We start from the raw sequence: 21,896 nt of genomic DNA, 5'->3' as shown, positions 1-21,896 counted from the left end.
TTTTGTTTTTGTTTTCGGAGACAGGGTGCAGTCTCTGAAATTGCTCTGTCATTCAGGCTGTAATGCAGTGGTGCAATCATAGCTCACTGCAGCCTCAAATTCCTGGGCTCAGCCTCAAATTCCTGCCTCAGCCTCCTGAGTAGCTGGGGCTACGGGTACACACCACCATACCTGGCTTTTTTTTTAAGTACAGACAGGGTCTTGCTATATTGCCCAGTTTGTCTCCAACTCCTAGCCTCAAGTGATCTCCTTGCCTCGGTCTCCCAAAGTGTTGGGATTACAGGCATGAGCCACTGCACCTGGCACTGTGTACTATGTTGAATAGAAGTGGCAAGAGTGAGCTTCCTTGCCTTGTACTGGATCTTGGGGGAAAAGCCTTCAATTGTTCCCCATTGACTATGTTAGCTGTGGGTTTTTCATAAATGGCTTTTATTATGTTGATAAACTTTTTAAATATAAACTATCAAGAGTTTTTACCATAAAAGAAAGGATGCTAAACTTTGTGAAATGGTTTTCCACATCGATTGAGATGATTTTATGGTTTTTATCTTTCATTGTGTTAATGTGGTATATTACATTGATTTATATGTTAAACCAGCCTTGCATGTCTACTCAGCTTCCAAGGCTCAGTTCTTACAATATTGCCAAGAAGTTCCTCCCTAGTTCCCTATACTGGCCCAGAAGTCCGCCATCTGTCTCTATCCTTGCAGGCAGCACCCTGCTTGGAAATTACTGGTTAACTGGATTGTCTTCCCACTAAGCCAGATGCTCCTTGAAGGAGCCTACTGTTTTATTTATTTGTATTTCAACAGCTGGCACGGGTCTGTGTTATAATAGAAAATATTTGTTGAAGTGATCTTACTTTAAATAAAAAATACTTCTGGCTCTGAGCCTCTCTCATTTGTAAAATGACCAAAAAATTATGATTAATTTTATAAGGTTATGGGGAGGCTAAATAGTACAGTGTTTGGCACATATGGCCCAAATTAATAGCTCCCTTTCTTCCATTTAGAGACCAAGGGAGTTGAAGTACATGGTCTGGGGCTTTGGATAGAAGCAACAATAGAAATAGAGAATAAAACTGAAGGCAACCGTAAGTGTAAATTTTGTCTGAGATACAAGGAAATGAACTAGTCATTTACCTAATTATAATTGCATAGCTTGTAATAGGAAAGCCTAGCAGTGCCTGATTTCTCACCTTGCACACTCTCTGACCATCCAAAGCTAAAGGAACTGAGGTGTGGTAGGCACCATAATGCACCCCCACACACAAGTTGTCCACAGCCCAATCCCCAGAACCCGTGAATATGTTCCAAGACAAGAAGGAATTAAGATTGCCAGTTAGCGGACCCTGAGACAGGTAGATTATTCTAGGCTATACAGATGGGCCCAATGTATCACAAAGGCCCTTAAAAGTCAAAGAGGGAGGCAAAAATAGAGTCAGAGACTTGAAGATGTTCTGCTGCTGGCTTTAGAGATGGAGGAAGAGGTCGTGGCATCAAGGAATGCAGGTGGCCACGAGAAGCTGGAGAAAGCAAGGAAAAGAATTCTTCCCTAGAGCTTCCAGAAGGAACACAGCCTTGCCAACATCTTGATTTTAACCATGAGACCCATTTCAGACTTTTGACCTCTAGAATTTTAAGATAATGCATTTGCGTCGTAAGATAATAAATCACTAAGTTTGTGAGGATTTCTTACAGCAGAAACAGGAAACTCATATGAGGCAAATGCCATCTTGTGTGATAAATATTTTACATGCACAAGTGATTAAAATGCATTTCTGAGAACACCAAAACTTATTCTTCTCTAACTGTAACTTTGCACCCATTGACCAACTTCTCCTGGTACCCTCTTCCCCACTACCCTCCTCAGTTTCTGGTAACTATTCTATTCTCTATTACCTATGAGATCAACTTTTTAAGATTCCACATGTAAGTGAGGCCATACAGTGTGTTTTTCTGTGCCTGGCTTATATACATACATTGAAACATCACATTTTACCTCATAAGTATGTACAATTACAATGTGTCAGTTATAAATTTAAAAAAATTAAAAAGGTGAATCTCTGCATGAAATGTCATTAAAAATGCATTTCTGAGAGGGGCTGTGTTTGAGATGTAAGGAAACTTTGAGAACGTGCAGCCCACACCCTCACTGAGCAGATGGAGGCTGAGGCCTTCTCCATATCTGTAGTATCTGGGAGCTATGAGGACTTCACTCACATCTTTCCTTCAGGAAATAGGGCCACAAGTCAGTGCTGGTGCCAATGAGAACCCCGGTTTCCACACATCCCATCCAGGGTTCTAATACAGCTTTGTGATACAGAGTTCATAAAATGTAAGCAACTTTTATAATTTGCATGGAAGCCACTGTGAAACAATTTCAGAACCACTGTAAATGAATAAGCAGCGCTCTCAAAAGCCAGAGGAACAAACTGCTAAGGCTTAATGGTCGTGTCTAAGCATTGAGCCACTTTATGTGTTTCAAATACGTTATCACCTTTGATTTTAAAGGAGAAATTGCAAATAAGAGCTAATCCATGTCTGAATCTAAGCCTCATAAGAAAGTGAGAATACTGCATTTTACTACCCTTTCCTCTTCCAAGTATGTTCAATATGGAAGGAAGACCTTGGTAACAACCCCTTAACTTTAAATCTACCAATGAAGTTTGGCATGTCAGACTACTTCAAATATTGGTATTCTAGCTTCATACTTTTAGTGGTTCTATAAACCTAAAAAATTCAACTGAAATGTAGTTCAACCATGTAACGCTTTTCTGCAAATGTGCTATTATTCTTGTTCGTGGGGTGCGCACTGCATACATTTCTCATTTCTCTCGGGTGTCCCCTCTTTTGCTTTAACGGCCACCAGTGGGTGCATCCTCCAGTAACAGCTGTATACACGCTTTAATAAATTCCCACATTAAGAATTTTCCATTTGGACAGTCCTGCTTTTGCCTAATGTACCCAAATGCCACAATAATTGTCTGAATGACACCACAGATCTGCATTATGCAAGTGATAAGATACTACTCAGCTTATTCTGAGACTTTTTGAATATTATTCCCTCCAAAAAAGCAAAAGGATAAGCTTTGCTGCATTATCAAAAACAGGTCAGAAAGTGCTATATTTAGAAACAAAACCTATAATAACAAATATATGATTCCGAATTATTTGAAGAGTTGTCCCAGGAAGAGAGGTTCTTTCAATTTCAATGAAGAAGGCAGAGCTCAGGCCATTCAGTGGAAACTCAAATGTAGACTTCAGGCTAACACCAGTATGAACTTGTGGTGGTGCTGTAGGACGTGGGGCATGTCAGTGAACGCCTGGAACAACAGCATTCTCCTCAGTGGAAAAATAGGGGTAACAGAATGCCCTCTAGCTCATAAGGTCCTAGTGAGGGTTCAATGAGGCAATGTCTGAGGAAGGACTTCACAAAGCACTTCAAATACTCATCGTTATGAAAGATACACTTGGTCATTTAAGAGTCCTATTCTGATTTTTTTTTCTTTAAGCTCTGTTGGACGTGATCTATTCTGATTGCCAAAAAAAGGTCAATTTTAGTTTACTGCTATAACTATTCAGTATTCTTAGAACGTACATATGTAAACGACATAATCTCCAACTGGCAATATTGTTTGAAGAATTTTAAAAATTCTTACCTAACGAGACGTCAACTATGGCTTATTTAACCAGTATCTTCGCATCCCTTACTATCAACTGCTGTGTTCCCTAGTCAGAGCCTGAAGTTTTGCGCGTTCACTTTTGCAAAAGCCATCCTCATAGACAGTTGTGACTCTTAAAATCTGCACTGTTTAATACACTTAAATGCCCAATCTTGCTGAAATTTTGGGAGAGCCCTGCAAGGTTGCCAGTGAGATAAAAAGTACATGAAGCAGACCCGGGCAAAGAAATCAGATGGCAACCATGCACATTTCCAACACATACACACTCACAGCCCTGAAAACAGTGTTAGGTTTCAGTTAATACATTTATTACAGCAGGTCTTTAGTCATTATTACCATTAAAAAGTTTTCATGAAATTTCACAAAATCTTTTAGGCTATTAGTATTAGCTTTCTTTTTATGGAGTGACACTTTGTTAATTTATGAAATATTTACAGCATTTACAAAAAGTAAGAGAATGTCTAATAAAATTTCTTATACTTACAAAATTCATACATTATACTACTGTATTTGAGATGTCTTACTTGGTAGACCAATTAAACTATGACATAAAATAATTTACAAAGATATATTTAATCTTTCTTAATTCATTGAAAACAAAACCATATTAGTTATAAATAGTCCTTTACAAATCATTGTAAAACACTTGTTTTAACTCGAGCCTTAGCTTTTACAAATATACTTAATAAATGAATTAGTTCAGATAGCAAATAGAACTGTGCATTTAAAATTTCACTTAATACTATAAAACAAAACAACCTGAAAAAGCAAACGGCCTGGTACTTCAAGTAAAAATTTGTAGAACCAGTTTTTATGCACGCGTGGGGTGGGGAGGGGAAGCCAACACCATTGAAATTGAAATGCATAAACACAATACTTTCAAGAATACGCTCAACACATGTACATCTGGGGCATTGATTTCTAAGGATGATGCTCTAGCAATAGCTCATGCATCCAAGACGGTAGCCCTACATTTTGGCAGATGAGCTGGATTGACTAGAGCAACATTTGCGAAAACATTCCCCTAAGCAGCAGGATGCTCCCGACATCCTTGGACAGTGCTCTCTTTGGGGTTTGCCACAACCCGAAAACCATTCCGAATTTTAGGCAAGCTCATGAAAGAATTTAGAAAGTAAAACTGGCAAATTTAAAAAAAGCAAATCATATTTAACTGGGCCCTGTCAGTTTTTTAAAAATATAAAAATAGGCTTCTCTGGAAAATTAGGGGAAAACATTTTCTACCCCTAAATTTCCAAATAATGAAAAACTCATCTATACAGCTATTTCTCCTTAAGTCACCATTTATGATGGTATAAAAGCTGGCAATTACTTAAACACCTTGCTTTTGGGTAATGCCTAGGAAGCTGAGCTCAATTTGGTTTTGGCAGTAACATGCATCTTTCACATTTGGATTCATTTTAGATAATCCAAAGCAACTGTTAAGCAGCTTCAGGAAAATCCATTCCATGAACATATTTCCCTTTGATTTTAAAATAATGTTGTTTCAATTAAGCCCACAGAATATATATTGTATATATAGTATTTCTCAAGACGTAAATTAAATCTAAATTTTGTCTTTCAAAAACTGCTTTTTAAAGGTGTCAGGGTTTTCCAAAACCTCATCTCAGCTCCTTTCTTCTGATTGCCATGTGGACCCTGTAGTTTTCTTGTAATATGTATTCTAGAAGGCACATATTCAAGAGTTTAAGATTATGTTAGTTCAAGTTCTACATGGAGGCAAATATTTTAATCTACTTTTTACAAATGCCCCAAATGAAAGTCAGCTATCGCCTTTATTTCGAGCTCTAATGCAGTGCCAGGGTCCCCCTCAGAAGTGAGTTTGCACATGGGGCATCATTTGTGAAGGACTGGAAGGTGAAGTTGGGGGATCAGAAAGCTTGGCAGAGTTGGCGAGCTGCAGTTCCTCAAGCCGCTTTATGTATTCGTCGCGTAAGGCTAAGAGCTCCATGTAACGCTGCTCCACTGGATTCGGCTGCTGGAAAGAACCAGAGACTTGAGTTACACTTTACGCCAGGCACGTCATGAGAACTCACGTGTTCCACCCATCTGCTGTGACTGCTGATTTGTAAATAAGCCCTTTACTCAAAGTTTACCATAATACATACTTTCCTTAACTACTGCCTCACTGACGCACACAGGAAAGTACAACACAGAGTACTGAAAACCCAAGTACTAAGTATTCGTTCACCAAGAAATACCTAATGTACACATTTCCTCACACGTGTCACCATCTTTTAAAATTTATCAGCCTAGACACAGCTCCAGTCTCCCGTGTTGCCTGTCCCAGGCCCACTGTCCTCTTTCACTCTGAGGGACAACTCTTCTCAAGTTGCCATGTGACCTTCCTTTTTGTGCAGATTTGTGACACTTTTCCTGTGAGTATCCAGCAACAAAATACAGTATTACTTTGTGTTTTATCAAAGTTTACATCACTGGTACCATCTGGTATTTATCAATTGACATTTTGACCCAAGGTGTTTTCTGAATTTCATCCTTGTTAAGTTGCATTGAAGGAATAAACCAGTTTCTCCACCCCTTCCCAAGCTGATGGGTAATCAGTGATTTCCAGGGCTCCTCGGTAGTGTGTGCAATGCTGTACTGAGTACCCTTGTACACATCTCCTCAAGCACATATGCAAGTGTTTCCCTAAGGAATTTTCCTAGGGGTGGAACTGCTGAGAAGTAGAATATGGTCTTTTCAACCTCACCAGATGCTGCCAAATTGCCTGCAGAGAGGCTCCGCTGGTGATACCTGGCAGTTCCCATTGTTCTGCATTCTCACTAGAACTTCGGAACATACGATTATTATTATTTTTTCCATTTGGAGGGCTGTGACATGGTATGTCACGGCAGTTTTCGTTTGTATTGCTCTGCTAGAACATCTTTTCATGTGCTTATTGCCCATCTGAATACATGGCTGACAGCCATAGCGGCTCTGCTATGCTCCGCCTTGGGTATGAATGCTGGGTTTGCCCCCTCACCTTCTGTGTGCCTCCATGTCCCTATCTGTAAAATGGGAATCAAAACAGCATAGCCCTCACATGGCATTGTGTGAGTGAAGTGAGTTAATAGCATCTGTTTTGCTACAATGGTGACAACATTGATGAGTAAACAAGGGATTGATGTTGATACAAAGGCAGAAGTCAGGCTGGAGCATAACGTGATTCTCCCAGCATGTTAAGTTTTAAAAGTTTTGTACTGAGATATAAACCACACACAGTGCAAAATCTTCGGATGTTCAGCTCAGTGAATCTTGACATACGTATACATTTAGGTAATCACACCCAGGTCAAGATATACAACAGAACAGTACTCCAGAAAGTTAATGTTTTGAAGGGATCGGGGCAAGCACTTTCTAGAAAGCTTAAGCAATATATGAAGACCTTAATGTAAAACCCTAAACCATGAAAACCCTAGAAGAAAACCTAGGCAATACCATTCAGGACATAGGCATGGGCAAAGACTTCATGACAAAAACACCAAAAACAATTGCAACAAAAGCCAAAATTGACAAATGGGATCTAATTAAACTAAAGAGCTTCTGCACAGCAAAAGAAACTAGCATCAGAGTGAACAGGCAATCTATAGAATAAGAGAAAATTTTTGCAATCTACTCATCTGACAAAGGTCTAATATCCAGAATTTCCAAGGAACTTAAAGATATTTACAAAAAAAAAAAAAAAAGATAAACAACCCCATCAGAAAGTAGGCAAAGGATATGAACAGACACTTCTCAAAAGAAGACATACATGAGGCTAACAAAGATATGAAAAAAAGCTCATCATCACTGATCATCAGAGAAACGCAAATCAAAACCACAATGAGATACCATCTCATGCCAGTCAGAATGGTGATTATTAAAAAGTCAGGAAATGATAGATGCTGGCGAGGCTGTGGAGAAACAGGAACACTTTTACACTGTTGGTGGGAGTGTAAATTAGTTCAACCATTGTGGAAGACAGTGTGGCGATTCCTCAAGGATCTAGAACCAGAAATACCATTAGACCCAGCAATCCCATTATACCCAAAGGAATATAAATCATTCTGTTATAAAGACACATGCACACATGTTTACTGCAGCACTATTTACAACAGCAAAGACATAGAACCAACCCAAATGCCCATCAATGATAGACTGGATAAAGAAAATGTGGTACATATACACCATGGAATACTATGCAGCCATAAAAAGGAATGAGATCATGTCCTTTGCGGGGACATGGATGAAGCTGGAAGTCATCATCCTCATCAAACTAACACAGCAACAGAAAACCAAACACTGCATGTTCTCACTCATAAGTGGGAGCTGAACATTGAGAACACATGGACACAGGGAGGGGAACACACACACCAGGGCCTGTTGGGGAGTGGGAGGTGAGGGGAGGGAACTTAGAGGATGGATCAATAGGTGCAGCAAACCACCATGGCACACGTATACCTATGTAACAAACCTGCACGTTCTGCACATGTATCCCCCCACCCTTTTTTTTAGAAGAAAAAAAAGAAAAATGCCGAACGTCTACAGAAGTGCCTTCCACATGTAGTTTCCAGAACCATCCTGCTTTCTACTGTGTTGAACTATTTGCTGAAGCTGTGCGCACCAACAAGGAAGCTGTGAAGACAATGCACTGATGAAGAATGCTGCGGTTTATTATTATTATTTTTTTTAAAGAGACAGGGTCTCACTTTGTTGCCAGGCTGGAGTGCAGTGCAATCATAGCTCAGCAAAATCTTGAACACTGTAACCTCGAACTCCTGGGCTCAGACGATCCTCCTGCCTCAGCTGGCCAAGTAGCTAGGACTACAGGCATGCACTGCCATGCCTGGCTACTTAAAACATTTTTTTTTTTTTTTTCTGTAGAGATGGAAGGGGGGGGTCTCACTATGTTGCCTAGGCTGGTCTCGAATTTCTGGGCTCAGGTGATCCTCCTGCCTCAGCCTACCAAAGTGCAGAGATTGCAGATGTGAGCCACTGTATCTGGCCTGGATCCAATTTTTAATGTTCAGGAGAATGGTCTCTATTAGAAGCAGACACTTTCTAGAACCCGTATCCTAGAGAAGGGAGCATGAGCCATGAGGTTGCCCTAAAAAATTTAACACAAACTTGCGTGGCTTTTAAAACAACAGAAATTGATTCTCTGATGGTTCGGCAGGGCAGATGCCCCAAATTAGGGTGTCAGCAGGGCCATACACCCTCTGGAGGCTTTAGGGGAGAATTCTTTCTCACCTCGTCCAGCTTCTAGTGGCTCCAGGTGTTCCTTGGCTTATGGCAGCATCGCTGCAATCTCTGCCTGTCTTCACATGGCCTTCTCTATGTCTGGGTCTCAAATCTTCCCCTCCTTTCTCTTATGAGGACATCTGTCATTGGATTTAGGGCCCACCCACCCTCAATCTACGACGATCTCATCTTGAGATCCTAAACTTAATTACAACTGCAAAGATCCTTTTCCCAAATATGGTCACATTCACAGGTTGTGGGTTGCACACCATTGTACCCACTACAGGCAGCCACGGCGTGAATCAGCTAAAGCCAGGTACAAATGCAGCAGAGATGGAACCGCGCCCACATGTCTACTGGGATTGCTGCTTTCATTAATGCTCTGGTTACAAAGGCCCACAGGATTGCAGAAGTCTCTTAATCCCATTCTCCCTATGGTCACTGTGACTTTTAGTGTGTGGCCTGGCAGTGGAAGTTTTTCATATATAGCATTACGCTTGGTAGAATGCCTAACACCCAGTAAGTGCTGTGGGATGCTTGCTAATATCCTTTGTCCATTTTTCTCTTAAAACTCAACTGAGGGCCAGACACTGTTCTAGGTGCTCAGGATCCACCAGTGAACAAAGGAGGCCCAAATACCTATTTTTATGGCCTTTATCTTCTAGCAGGGGGAGACGGACAAACAACGAACATAACGATCCTGGGAGTTTCACAGAATGTTTGAAGGTGATCAATTCTACAGAAGACTAGAGCAGGGTAAGAGGATTCCACTCTAAACTGGATGGTCAGAGTGAGCTGCACTGAAGAGGTGACTTTTGGGGAAAGACTTAAGGGAGATGAAGGAGGGTGTCAAGTGGATACCTGAGTGCCTAAGGAAGAGCAGAGGCCAGTCTGGCTGAAGCTGGGCATGTGAGAGAGAGTTGTTGGTGAGGATGCCAGGAGGTCACAGAGCTAAGGGGTGGGGTGGGGGTCACACGAGGCTTCAGAGACCATTGTAAGGACTTGCACCTTGACTCTGGGTGAGGTGAGCAGCTACCTGGCCAGTTTCTAGCAGGCGAGTGGCATGATCTGCTTTGGCTGCCATGCTGAGAAGAGTAGAAAGAAGTAAAGGTAGCATCAGGGGGTCCAGCTAGAAGGCTATCGCTGCCACACACGGGAGAGGGCAGGCAGCACACACCAGCGTGGTGGTGGGAGCTCAGTGAGAAGTGCTTGGACTCTATATGTGTTTTGAAGGCAGAGCCCAACAAGCTCTCCTGACAGATTGGACATGGGGTGTGGGAGAGAAAGGTGTCAAGGATGACTCTAAGGTTCCTGGCGAGGGCGACTAGGCTGGCGCTACCACGAACTGAAATGGAGAAGATGGCAGGAAGAGGAGGTTTTGGGGTAAACATTAGGAGTTCTGTTTTGACATGTTAACTTTTATTTCCAGTCCCAGCACCATTTACTGAACATTCCACTCATAGGGATGTGTTACATTGCCACCTTCTTACTATTCCAAGTCTCCACATCGACGAAGGTCTGTTTCTGGGCTCTACTCTGTTCCAAATAAGGCTTGCTATACAGCAGGGCAGGTTCTTCCTTGATGTTCTCCTCCAAAATTGTGGCTATTTTTAAAACCTCCCTTTGAAATATGAGTATTAGAATTTAGAATCAGTTTGAATATTACAATGAGCATGTGCAATTAGATAAGAAAAAGAAATCAGGTAACAGTAATTTTTGCAGATGGCATGACTGTATCATCAGAAAACTGAAGAGAGTAAACGGAAAAACTGTTAGAAATAAAAAGATAATTCAGTCTAGTAATGGGCATAAAATATATAGAAGTTATTGGGCTACAGACAAACACAAACCACTTAGAGGAGGTAAAAGAAGAGAAGAGTCCATTTGTGATAGAATACAAAGACAACAAGAAATGAAAACTTCAAGCCAATTGACAAAATATTATACCTCAACTTCTCACTTGAGAAATGAATTATAAAGTATGTCCCAGCTCGGCATGGAAAAGAAGATAGGCAATCAACTCATGGAAGTATTTTAGGCTTCAAACAATTTTCATATTCATATCCCTTTAAATTTTTCTATTAAAAATGACTGAAACAAATGCCACACAGGTCAACCTGCTAATATTTGTCCTGAATCTCATCCTTCAGTTACCACTATATAAAATTTCAGTACATCCAGTGTAACCCTGATTAACAGCTACGTGGAAAGCAGTGGTTCCTAGAGTACCGTATGATGCTCACTGGCAGCCGAAATTCCTACTCAGGTTTGTAATGTGACTATGCTTTTGACATGAGTAATTTCCTCGTATTAAATAAAAGTACCAGATCTGCTTATTGATAGCTTTTCAAATGTAAGCATTGGTCTTTCCATAAACTCTGCTGAGATTTTATGTCACAGCAAGGGTTGGTGGCTTTTGCTTTTAAAAGCACACTAATCCTGCCTTCTTTGAGGCTAACAGCTCATTATGAGGCTGTATATTCTTTTGTATCTTTCAACATTGATAGTATACTACCACAGTGCTGTGAATACTACAGGTGGCCAGTAATTGTTTGTATACCTTCTGGCTCACACAACTGAGTAACAATTTAACTTTTAAGTGGTTAAGTACACTCTTTTAGGTTTATATTATGTACTTTTAAAAGTCCTAGGCGATTTAATCTATTTCTGTATGAAATAATGTTCTACATAAGCAGATCTTTAAAAAACCTAATGTACTTAATCCATACTTTGATTCTTACACTTATCCCTGTGCATTATAATCATTGGCTTATGTTTCTGGCCGCCCTACCAGCTTGGGAGCTACTCATGGGCAGAGACCATTTCTTCTTAATCTCTGCATCCCCCTAGTGCCTGATGCATGAGAACATTCAATATTTGGTAGATGAAAACACAAAGTGCCTAAGGAGATAAAGGTGTGTAGGATCCTTCATATTCAGAAAATCCACATAGAAAGGATAAGTTATTTCTTTTCTGAATTCATGCCAATAGATCATAATATAGGCCAATTCCTGTCTCGAAGTAAAAACCCCTACCAAAGAATGAGCACTCCAGGCCAGTTCCATTTTGCCAAGATCTATGAGACTAAGGGGGATAAATATATTCTAATAAGTTCTTCTAATGATGTACCCTCAGACTTGACCTGTCACACAATTATCATTATTACCTTTAGGAATTCAGAAATGAACTACTCCAAATTCCTTGAATTTCAAGAATTTCTCCAAGTACAAATGGGTGAGAAGAGATTACAGGACTTCTACAAAAACTGTCCATACTTTCTCATTGCCAATGTTTTAAAAACAAGCCATGACAAATATGGAAAAGGCTTATTTTATAGGACAAACACAGTGCTCATCTATAAAATATTTTTTAATAAGGAACACACCTTTTGTAAAAGCAGTTAGAATTCTGTAAGGGTTATTATTTATTCTTTACTTGATATTCCAAAATGCTAGAACTACTGTTAAATAAATTCCTCCCATGTGCTTCTCAAATTCCAAACTAAACAAGTGAATGTTCTCAAGCCCTGGAATCTGTCACTTTCCAAAAGAATACACATTTCAACCATTACCAAATTACAAAAGCCTTTCACGCGAGTAGCACAGACCTTGAAATGAGGGTGCCAGCTTGAAATGGGCACTTCTCCAGTGAGGAGGCAGGGCACAGACTGGCATGCAGCCAACTGCCTGAGAGGAATGAACAATCTGAGAGAGAGGCCACAGCTATAGGACCCTGCTGTGGCCAGCCTATTTCTGGCATTAAAGCTGGTGCTTATGCAAGACTGAACTGTGAGAACAGGTAGTCGACCACCCACACTGCAGGAAAATGTGCAAACCTTTACAAAGAACCATCACAAATACTGAATATTTATAATGCTTAGAACAAATCAATAAACTGAAGTACTGCAGGCTGTTTTTCCTTCTGATTTGGGATGGAGTGGAGGTGGGAGAATGGAAAGCCCAAGTGTGTCTTTAACAAAATGTAGAGTCTTTCACTTCAAACTCATTGTTTCCATTTTTGTTTGATAAATGGCCAACTGAATTTACTACCATTGACAGACTAATTATCTTTATTTTAGAAGTAAATACCCTCAGTGAAAAGCAATCTGATGTTAGCTGACCTAGTGCATACACCTGAATGAGAGTAGCAAACATTTTCTTAACAGGATCATCTAAGTCTAGTCAATGTAAAGAATTTTCTAACAATGTCTATATAATGAACAACTACTTCAAGTGATGAAAGGAAATCTCTGGCTATGAAAACTCAAATTTTCTAGAGCTTTAAATCAGCTTGCATTATAGTAAACAATTATATCACATTGGCAGAAGAATTGCAGCTTAACATCAAAACACATGGTTTAGTAATTTTAAAAAATTTAAATTAAGGTTGAGTTTAACAATAAGTGTGTTTTTAGAGTCTGATATTTTTCCTCATGTTGTTAAAAAAAATCCATACCAAATAACATTATCTAAGGCAAGCAGTTGACATTGCTATCTTTTAACAGTGCTACTTCACTTACTTGTTGCTTGATCCTGGGGTTCCATCTAATGTAGTAATTCACCCAGAGTTCCAAGTGACGCATACTGGCAACTGGATATAAAACTCGATTGATTTCTTTAGTATAGAAGGGGTTTTTGAATTTTTCTTTATTACTGTTTATCAGCGACCATAAAGAAACAGTCCTTTCTGTAACCTTCTACAGACAGAAAGAGAGAAAGTGGAAAACCTAAGTAAAAACACACATAAATCCACAAACCATTTTGCAGCCTGTAGCAATACAGTTCAGCATCAAATTGAATCATACATTTACATTATCCTCATAATAGCTCAAAAAGCCTCATGGGCCAGTGAGTGCTTGGCAGCCACTTATCGATATTTGCATAGGTAATGGCCTAGCTTGAGAGCCACTATTTCTGCCTGAAGACAGGGGCGCAGGATACTGTACCATTAAATGCAATTCACTGACCAAAGAAGAGTATTCCCGGCTAGGTAAAACATTTATGAACAGATGGGTGGTATACTCTTTTTAATTCAGTGAAAAGAAAAACTTATCATAAGATCCCAATGACTTTTAAAACTTTTCCATTTGTTGGAACTATGAAATCTTAATCTGTGTCTACTTGACAGTAGGCATCTGGACACAGTTATTTTAATCGACCATCCAGATGTTTAATCTACATCATGTCAACATCCATATCTTTGAAAACATCTGGATAACTGACTACACGAAGTCTAAGCTTTTTAGCCTAGTGTTGCCATCTCATAAAGATATTCACATTTTCATTGCTTTTTATTGCAGGCATTTACAAAATTTTGACCATAAACTAGAGAGAGGAAGAAAAAAAAAAAAAAAAACACCAAAGCTAGGGAAATAAAAATACAAGAATTAAAATTACCAAAGGTAGAATCTGAAACTCTTCCTAGTAATGACTTTAATAAGAAAAGAGCAATAAGCTAAAACTGGAAACCAAAAAGAACATCCCAAAATAAGTGACTAAAGAAATTTCGTGGCCAGGTGTGGTGACTCACGCCTGTAATCCCAGCACTTTGGGAGGCTGAGGCAGGCGGATCACCTGAGGTCAGGAGTTTGAGACCAGCCTGGCCAACATGGTGAAGCCCGTCTCTACCAAAAATACAAAAATTAGCTGGGAGTGGTGGCAGGCACCTGTAGTCCCAGCTACTTGGGAGGCTGAGGCAGGAGAATTGCTTGAACCCGGGGGGCAGAGGTTGCAATGAGCCGTGATCGCGCCACTGCACTCCAGCCTGGGTGACAAGAGCGCAATTCCGTCTCAAAAGAAAAATAAATGTCTTAAACATATGTATTTCATTTCATGAATAATGACAGCATAATTTTGCCTTTCTTTGAATCCACCTAAAACCTCAGTTGTATCTTTTTGATGCCAAAATCTATATACCACATTGTATTTATTTGCATGTTACTGTTTTTATTTTTATATATGCACGTAGTTTAAAAAGTCAAATAGTTTGACAAGGTTATGAAAAAAAGTGCTCTCTCACCTCTTTTCCCAGAAACAATTGTGTTTTTCCCCCGGTATTATTTACAACTGACAAATAAAAATTGTATATATTTAAGGTATATGATGTGATGTTTTGATATATGTATAAATTATGAAATAATCACCTCAATCAAGCTAATTAACATCTGTCACCTCATATAGTTACCAATTTTTTTTGCAGTGAGAACACTTGAGATCTATTATTTTAGCAAATTTCAAATATACATTATTATTAACTATAATTACCATACCGCACATTAGGTCTTTAGTACTTATAACTGAAGGTTTGTATCTTTTGACCACTATGTTTCTCTTTCCCTTACCCTTTCCCCAGCCCCTGGTAACTACCCTTCTACTCTCTGTTACTATAGGTTCAAGTTTTCTTAGATTCCACACATAAGGGAAATCATGTGGTATTTGTCTTTCTGTGCCTGGTTTATTTTGCTTAGCATAATGTCCTCCAGATTTACTTATGTTGTTGCAAATGGTAGTATTTCCTTTTTTATGGCTGAGTAGTAGTCTACTGTATATAGGTTTTATGTTTTCCTTATTCATCTGTTGATGGACACAGGTTGAGTCCATATCTTGGCTACTGTGAATAGTGCTGCAATATACATGAGATTGCAGATAACCTCTTTGACATGATGATTTCATTTCCTTTAGATATGTACCCAATAGTGGGAGTGCTGGATCATATGGTAGCTATATTTTTACTTTTGGGGGAACCTCTGTCACAGTTTGAATATTTGTTCTCTCCAAACCTCATGTTGAAATCTGATTGCCAGGCTGGGCGCAGTGGCTCACACCTGTAATCCCAGCACTTTGGGAGGGTGAGGCAGGTGGATCACTTGAGCTCAGGAGTTCGAGACCAGCCCGGGTAACATGGCAAAACCCCATCACTACTAAAAATACAACAATTAGCTGGCTGTGGTGGTATGCACCCGTGGTCCCACCTACTCAGGAGGCTGAGGTGGGAGAATCTTGCTTAAGCCAGGAAGGCGGAGGTTGCCCAGTGAGCCAAGATTGTGCCACTGTACTCCAGCCTGGGCGACAGTGAAACCCTGTCTCAAACAACAACAACAAACAAACAAAAAAATAAAGAAAAAGAAATCTGATCCCCAATTTTGGAGGTGGGGCCTAGTGGGAGGTGTTTGGGTCATGAGGACAGGTCCCTCATGAACAGATTGATGCTCTCTCTTAGGTGTTTGTTGTCACTCTATATTAGTTACCAAGAGAGCTGGGTTGTTACAAAGAGCCTGGCACCCTCTCCCCTCTCTCTTGCTTCCTCTTCCACCATATGATCTCTACACACTGGCTCCCCTTCACCTTCTGCCATGAGTGGAAGCAGCCTGAGGCTCTCACCAGAAACTAAGCAGATGCCAGCACTATGCTTCTTGTACAGCCTGCAGAACTGTGAGCCAATTAAACCTCTTTTCTTTGTAAGTTACCCAGCCTCAGGTATTCCTTTATATAACACAAAATGCATACCTTTAATGTCATTCCTACTCTTCGAGGTCAAAGACAGTGTCTTACAAGCTATCATATTTTTTATATTTCGTGGCAGACTACATACGTTTTGGTAAGCCCAATGTATCAAAAAAAAATAGCATTTTAACTCACCTGTCTTTCTCGAGCAGATTCACAGTTGAATAAGAAAGTACCAAATCGGCAACTATACAGATGATCCAAAATTATAATCAGAAATTGTTCATTGAATTCAAAAGCTGTAGGGAACTAAACAAAAACAAGCAAACAAAGCATGAAAAACTGGGACTGAAACTTTATAAAATTAGAAAGATACACTGTAGAAGTAAACAAATGCTGCCACATTGTAGGGCTCTAGGAAGGACAGCAGAGGCTGTAATCTGCACACACACTACAGTTGTTCTTTTTTTAGCAGTTTATATAGGACTGAGCACTTCAAGTGTTAAATAAAGCAATAAAGAGGAAAATGAGATAAACAGGCTGATTTTCTGGGTTCTCCTGCAGGTACAGTGTAGTTTAGTTACTGAAGCTATTATGAGATAGCAGACACAGCTATATATAAGTGTCAGTATAAAATGTATATAAATGACAACTTGGTATTGTCAATTCCATTGATCTTCCACTAGTAGAGACATCAGAGTTAAATACTTAATTTTTAAAACTTTATTAAGGAAAATCCCAGATATATCAATAGTAGCAGGAATAAAAAGGTGAACACTCATGTACCTGGCTTCTCCAATTATTCACACATGACCAGTCTTGCTTCATCTCTATCTCTACCCTGTATTATTTTGGGATCAAATCCCAATCATTATATTAAAATGTTTAATTTAAACAATAAGTTGAATGTATTTTCATCCCTCATATTCCTTACCTGTTTTGACATTTGCCACACACAATCAATAAACTGGAGAAAAATAGGAGAACGGTCAGCATCGGTGTGGTTTTTATCACCATGACCTATTCGCTGAATAAATTGATGAAGATAATTTGTTTTAATTAATGGGTACAAAACTGAGAAAGCATATAACACAAAATGTGACAATACAATTCAGCAATGTGCCTTCTAAATGCCAAGTTTCTCAGAGAGGAAATAATATGTACTTCCATGGCAATATAGGCAATGTAAGGTTTCAAAATAATGGAAATTAAGTATATAAACGTCTGTAAAATACCAATAAAAACTGCCAAAGAATCATCATCCTAGGTGGTTGTTACAATTATTTCATATAATCGGAATTTTGTACAAGTCCTGAACAGCTATAGATAGAATGGGCATGATTATCCTACATAGTATGTTAGCAGTACACTCAGCCTAGTTCTTTCAGTCGCAAAGAGAATAATCCTAAAGTTTCAAGACTTAAAATCATGTCCAAAAGTTATGATTATTAGAATTAAATGTTCTTTCTCTCTTAAAAACAAGACAAAACCAAAAAATCTCACAATGTATTCATTTACTAAACAATGATTCTTTCTATGGCTGGGTGCGGTGGCTCATGCCTGTAATCCCAGCATTTTGGGAGGCTGAGGTGGGCGGATCACGAGGTCAAGAGTTTGAGACCAGCCTGGCTAACATGGTGAAACGCCATTTCTACTAAAAATACAAAAAATTAGCTGGGCATGGTGGTGCACGCCTGTAATCCCAGCTACTTGGGAGGCTGAGGCAGGAGAATCGCTTGAACCCAGGAGGTGGAGGTTGTAGTGAGCCGAGATCACGCCATTGCGCTCCAGCTTGGGCAACAAGGGTGAAACTCCATCTCAAAAACAAACAAACAAACAAACAAACAAAAAAAACAAAAACACAATGATTCTTTCTACTTGAAAATGTTATTCACACTATGAAACCTGGGTGAAGGCTAAAAGGATACATAGCAGTGTTTCTGAAAGGGTAGCCTACGGATCCCCTTCATGAGAATCACTGGGGAGCTGGGTCAAAATGCATACTTAAATTAAGGGCATCTGGAAATAAGACCTAGGAATATGAATTTTAGTATGTCCTTTTGATGATTTCATTAAAAAAATTTTCTTGGGGCGGTTATTTTAAAAAAATTTTATTTTTATTTTTAATTGAGAGAGAAATTTATGTATATTGACTGTTTAATGTGTAGCATATACATTACCTCATAGTTACCATTTTTGTGGTAAGAAAACTTTACATCCATTCTTTTAACATTGTTCAAGAATATATTAACTACAGTCATCATGTTATACAATAGCTCTTCTGAATTTATTCATCTCTTGATGATTTTAAAAATGCATATCAGAAATAAAAAGCCTCAACTAAAAGTCTATAGAATATATTTGACTCTAATAGCTATATTATTTGAGAAAGAATTGTCTATCTTCCTTCTCTTATGAAATTTCAATGTAAACATTTCTATGAAGATTCTTTGTATTACTTTCAAGTGAAACTGCAAACAGTGCAGATGGATAAACATATCTCTTAAAAAGACTTTCACTACCCAAGGCATCATGCATTTTCAAAGTCGTAAAGTTTTTATTACACTCCTCAGATTTTCATTTTAATACTGAATATGTAATTTAACAACTAGTTTTAAAATCCTGAATGGTAGTGATCTGTTTTTAGAAATTAGCTTTGTTTACTTACAGATGCAAATTTATGTCCAAAACTTATCCATTCTTTTTGTACCAGTATTTCGAACCCTTCAATGCTCCTATAGAAGCTATCCAACATCAGCATGGCCAAGGATGTCAGCTGAGCAGTCCTGTCCCATCCGTCACTACAATGCACAAGCACTGAACTCTTCCCTGAAGAAACTTTGTCTGCTACTTGAATGGCTCCTGTCAAAACGAGCTGACAAAGAAAAATATGTGAGTCAGTAGGGAGCTATAAGATACTGCTTAAATTTGATAGTTTTTAAACTTAGAAAAAGCCATGCTTTAAAATATTAATGTCCAGAACAAAGATTTATCAAAAGGAAACACTAAGAGCTGCAGGATCTGTTGATCGTCCTCTACAGAAGCTGCATTTGTTTTCTTTTCTTTTTTTTTTAATTATACTTTAAGTTCTAGGGTACATGTGCACAACGTGCAGGTTTGTTGCATATATATACATGTGCCATGTTGGTGTGCTGCACCCATTAACTCGTCATTTACATTAGGTGTATCTCCTAATGCTATCCCTCCCCCCACCCCACAACAAGCCCCAGTGTGTGATGTTCCCCTTCCTGTGTCCAAGTGTTCTCATTGTTCAATTCCCACCTATGAGTGAGAACATGCAGTGTTTGGTTTTTTGTCCTTGCGATAGTTTGCTGAGAATGATGGTTTCCAACTTCATCCATGTCCCTACAAAGGACATGAACTCATCATTTTTTATGGCTGCATAGTATTCCATGGTGTATATGTGCCACATTTCCTTAATCCAGTCTATCATTGATGGACATTTGGGTTGGTTCCAAGTCTTTGCTATTGTGAATAGTGCTGCAGTAAACACACGTGTGCATGTGTCTTTATAGCAGCATGATTTATAATCCTTTGGGTATATACCCAGTAATGGGATGGCTGGGTCAAATGGTATTTCTAGTTCTAGATCCCTGAGGAATCGCCACACTGTTTTCCACAATGGTTGAACTAGTTTACAGTCCCACCAACAGTGTAAAAGTGTTCCTATTTCTCCACATCCTCTCCAGCACCTGTTGTTTCCTGACTTTTTAACGATCGCCATTCTAACTGTGTGAGATGGTATTTCGTTGTGGTTTTGATTTGCATTTCTCTGATGGCCAGTGATGATGTGCATTTTTTCATGTGTCTGTTGGCTGCATAAATGTCTTCTTTTGAGAAGTGTCTGTTCATATCCTTCGCCCACTTGTTGATGGGGTTGTTTTTTTCTTGTAAATTTGTTTGAGTTCTTTGTAGATTCTGGATATCACCCTTTGTCAGATGGGTAGATTGCAAAAATTTTCTCCCATTCTGTAGGTTTCCTGTTCACTCTGATGATAGTTACTTTTGCTGCAGACACTGCATTTGAATGTGCCCAGGTGTTAAAAAAACAAACCGAAACAAACCAAAAGCCAAACTGCATCTCAAACTTATTTTCATGGATGTGATTGCGATAGTGTGCTAGGGCTGTCATAAAGTACCAGAAACTATGAGGCTTAAACAACAAAAATATATGGTCTCACAGTTCTGGAGGCTAGAAGTTTGAGATCACGGTGCGGGAAGTGCCATCCTAACCACTAAAGATCTTTTCCAGGTCACTCTTCTAGCTTCTGGTTGTTCCTTGGCTTGGGGCAGCATAACTCCAATTTTCACATGGCAATCTCACTGTGTGTGTGTGTGTGTCTGTGTCCAAATTTCTTTTTATAAGGGCACTAGTCATAACAAAGTAAGGGCCCACACTACTCCAGTACAGTTTCATTTCAACTAAACATGTCTGCAAAGACCTTCTTTTCAAATAGGGTCACACTCAGAGGTACAGGGGGTGAGGACTTCAACATATACATTTTTGCGGGACAAAAATTCAATCCATAACTGTGATCAGATTAAAAAAAAAATCACTGACCCAACAGGTCGAGTCTAGACTGTAAAAGTCTGATACAGTGAAATCCACCTTTTGACCTTTAAATTGGCAATATATCAACTCTTATTTGGCTCATGAACAGTAGGGTACTTAAAGTGAAAGTATTCTAGTAAAAATTTCAGACTTAGAAGTATCAATAAATTTATGTATACAACAAGTTATTGCTATGATGTCACTTTTTGATGATTCATGCATTTACAGAAACATACTTTATAAACCATGGAATATACCCAACCTGAGTGTGAGTGCAATAAGATTTAGCAAATTTATACAGTTGTGCAATTATCACCATAATGTAGTTGTAGAACACCTGCATCACCCAAAAAGTTTACTTGTGCCATCTAAGGTCAATCTTTCTCCCACCTTGAGCCCCAGGCAACCACTGATTTGCTTCCTGTCTCTATAGTTTGCCTTTACTAGAAATTTTACATAAATAGAATAATGCAATAGGTGGCCTTTTGTGACTGGCTTCTTTCACTTAGCATCATGTTTTCAAGGTTCATTTGTGTTGTAGCATGAATCAGTACTTCATTCCTTCTCATGGTCACATAACCTTCCATTGTATATAGATAGACCACGTTATTTATCCATTCATCAACTGATAGACATTTGGTTGTTTCTAGCATTTGGTTACTATGAATAGTGCTGGCATGAACTTTTGCATACACATTTTTTGAAGGGACACAGTGTTTTTATTTCTCTTGGGTAAAATATCTTGGAGTGAAACGGTTGGATCATATGGTGAATATATGTTTAATTTTTTTTTTTTTTTTTTTGAGACAGAGTCTCGCTCTTTCGCCCAGGCTGGAGTGCAGTGGCGGGATCTCGGCTCACTACAAGCTCCGCCTCCCGGGTTCACGCCATTCTCCTGCCTCAGCCTCCTGAGTAGCTGGGACTACAGGCGCCCACCACCACGCCCGGCTAATTTTTG

General features: G+C 39.2%; 1 protein-coding gene across 6 annotated transcripts in view; it reads right to left on the bottom strand.

Annotated features, from left to right (window-relative positions):
* Positions 1–3,971: 3,971 nt before the first annotated feature.
* The window catches only part of MTM1 (myotubularin 1), a 109,623-nt gene continuing 91,698 nt past the window's right edge, over positions 3,972–21,896 (bottom strand). For 5 of the 6 annotated variants that reach the window (XM_054472146.2, XM_054472143.2, XM_063660686.1 and 2 more), the window contains exons 11-15: positions 19,034–19,240; positions 17,300–17,392; positions 16,561–16,674; positions 13,443–13,619; positions 3,972–5,681 (exon numbers count right to left, since the gene is read on the bottom strand). In XM_054472146.2, the coding sequence (XP_054328121.1) occupies positions 5,514–5,681; positions 13,443–13,619; positions 16,561–16,674; positions 17,300–17,392; positions 19,034–19,240 (759 nt within the window). In that variant the 3' untranslated portion in view covers positions 3,972–5,513. The remainder of the gene's footprint in view (positions 5,682–13,442; positions 13,620–16,560; positions 16,675–17,299; positions 17,393–19,033; positions 19,241–21,896) is intronic. The other variant, XM_054472145.2, reaches the window with a different exon arrangement.

The sequence above is a fragment of the Pongo pygmaeus genome, chromosome X (assembly GCF_028885625.2).
Source record: "Pongo pygmaeus isolate AG05252 chromosome X, NHGRI_mPonPyg2-v2.0_pri, whole genome shotgun sequence".
In the NCBI taxonomy this organism is placed as follows: domain Eukaryota; kingdom Metazoa; phylum Chordata; class Mammalia; order Primates; family Hominidae; genus Pongo; species Pongo pygmaeus.
Note: the sequence above shows the minus strand (reverse complement) of the source record. Positions and strands in the feature narration are given on the sequence as shown.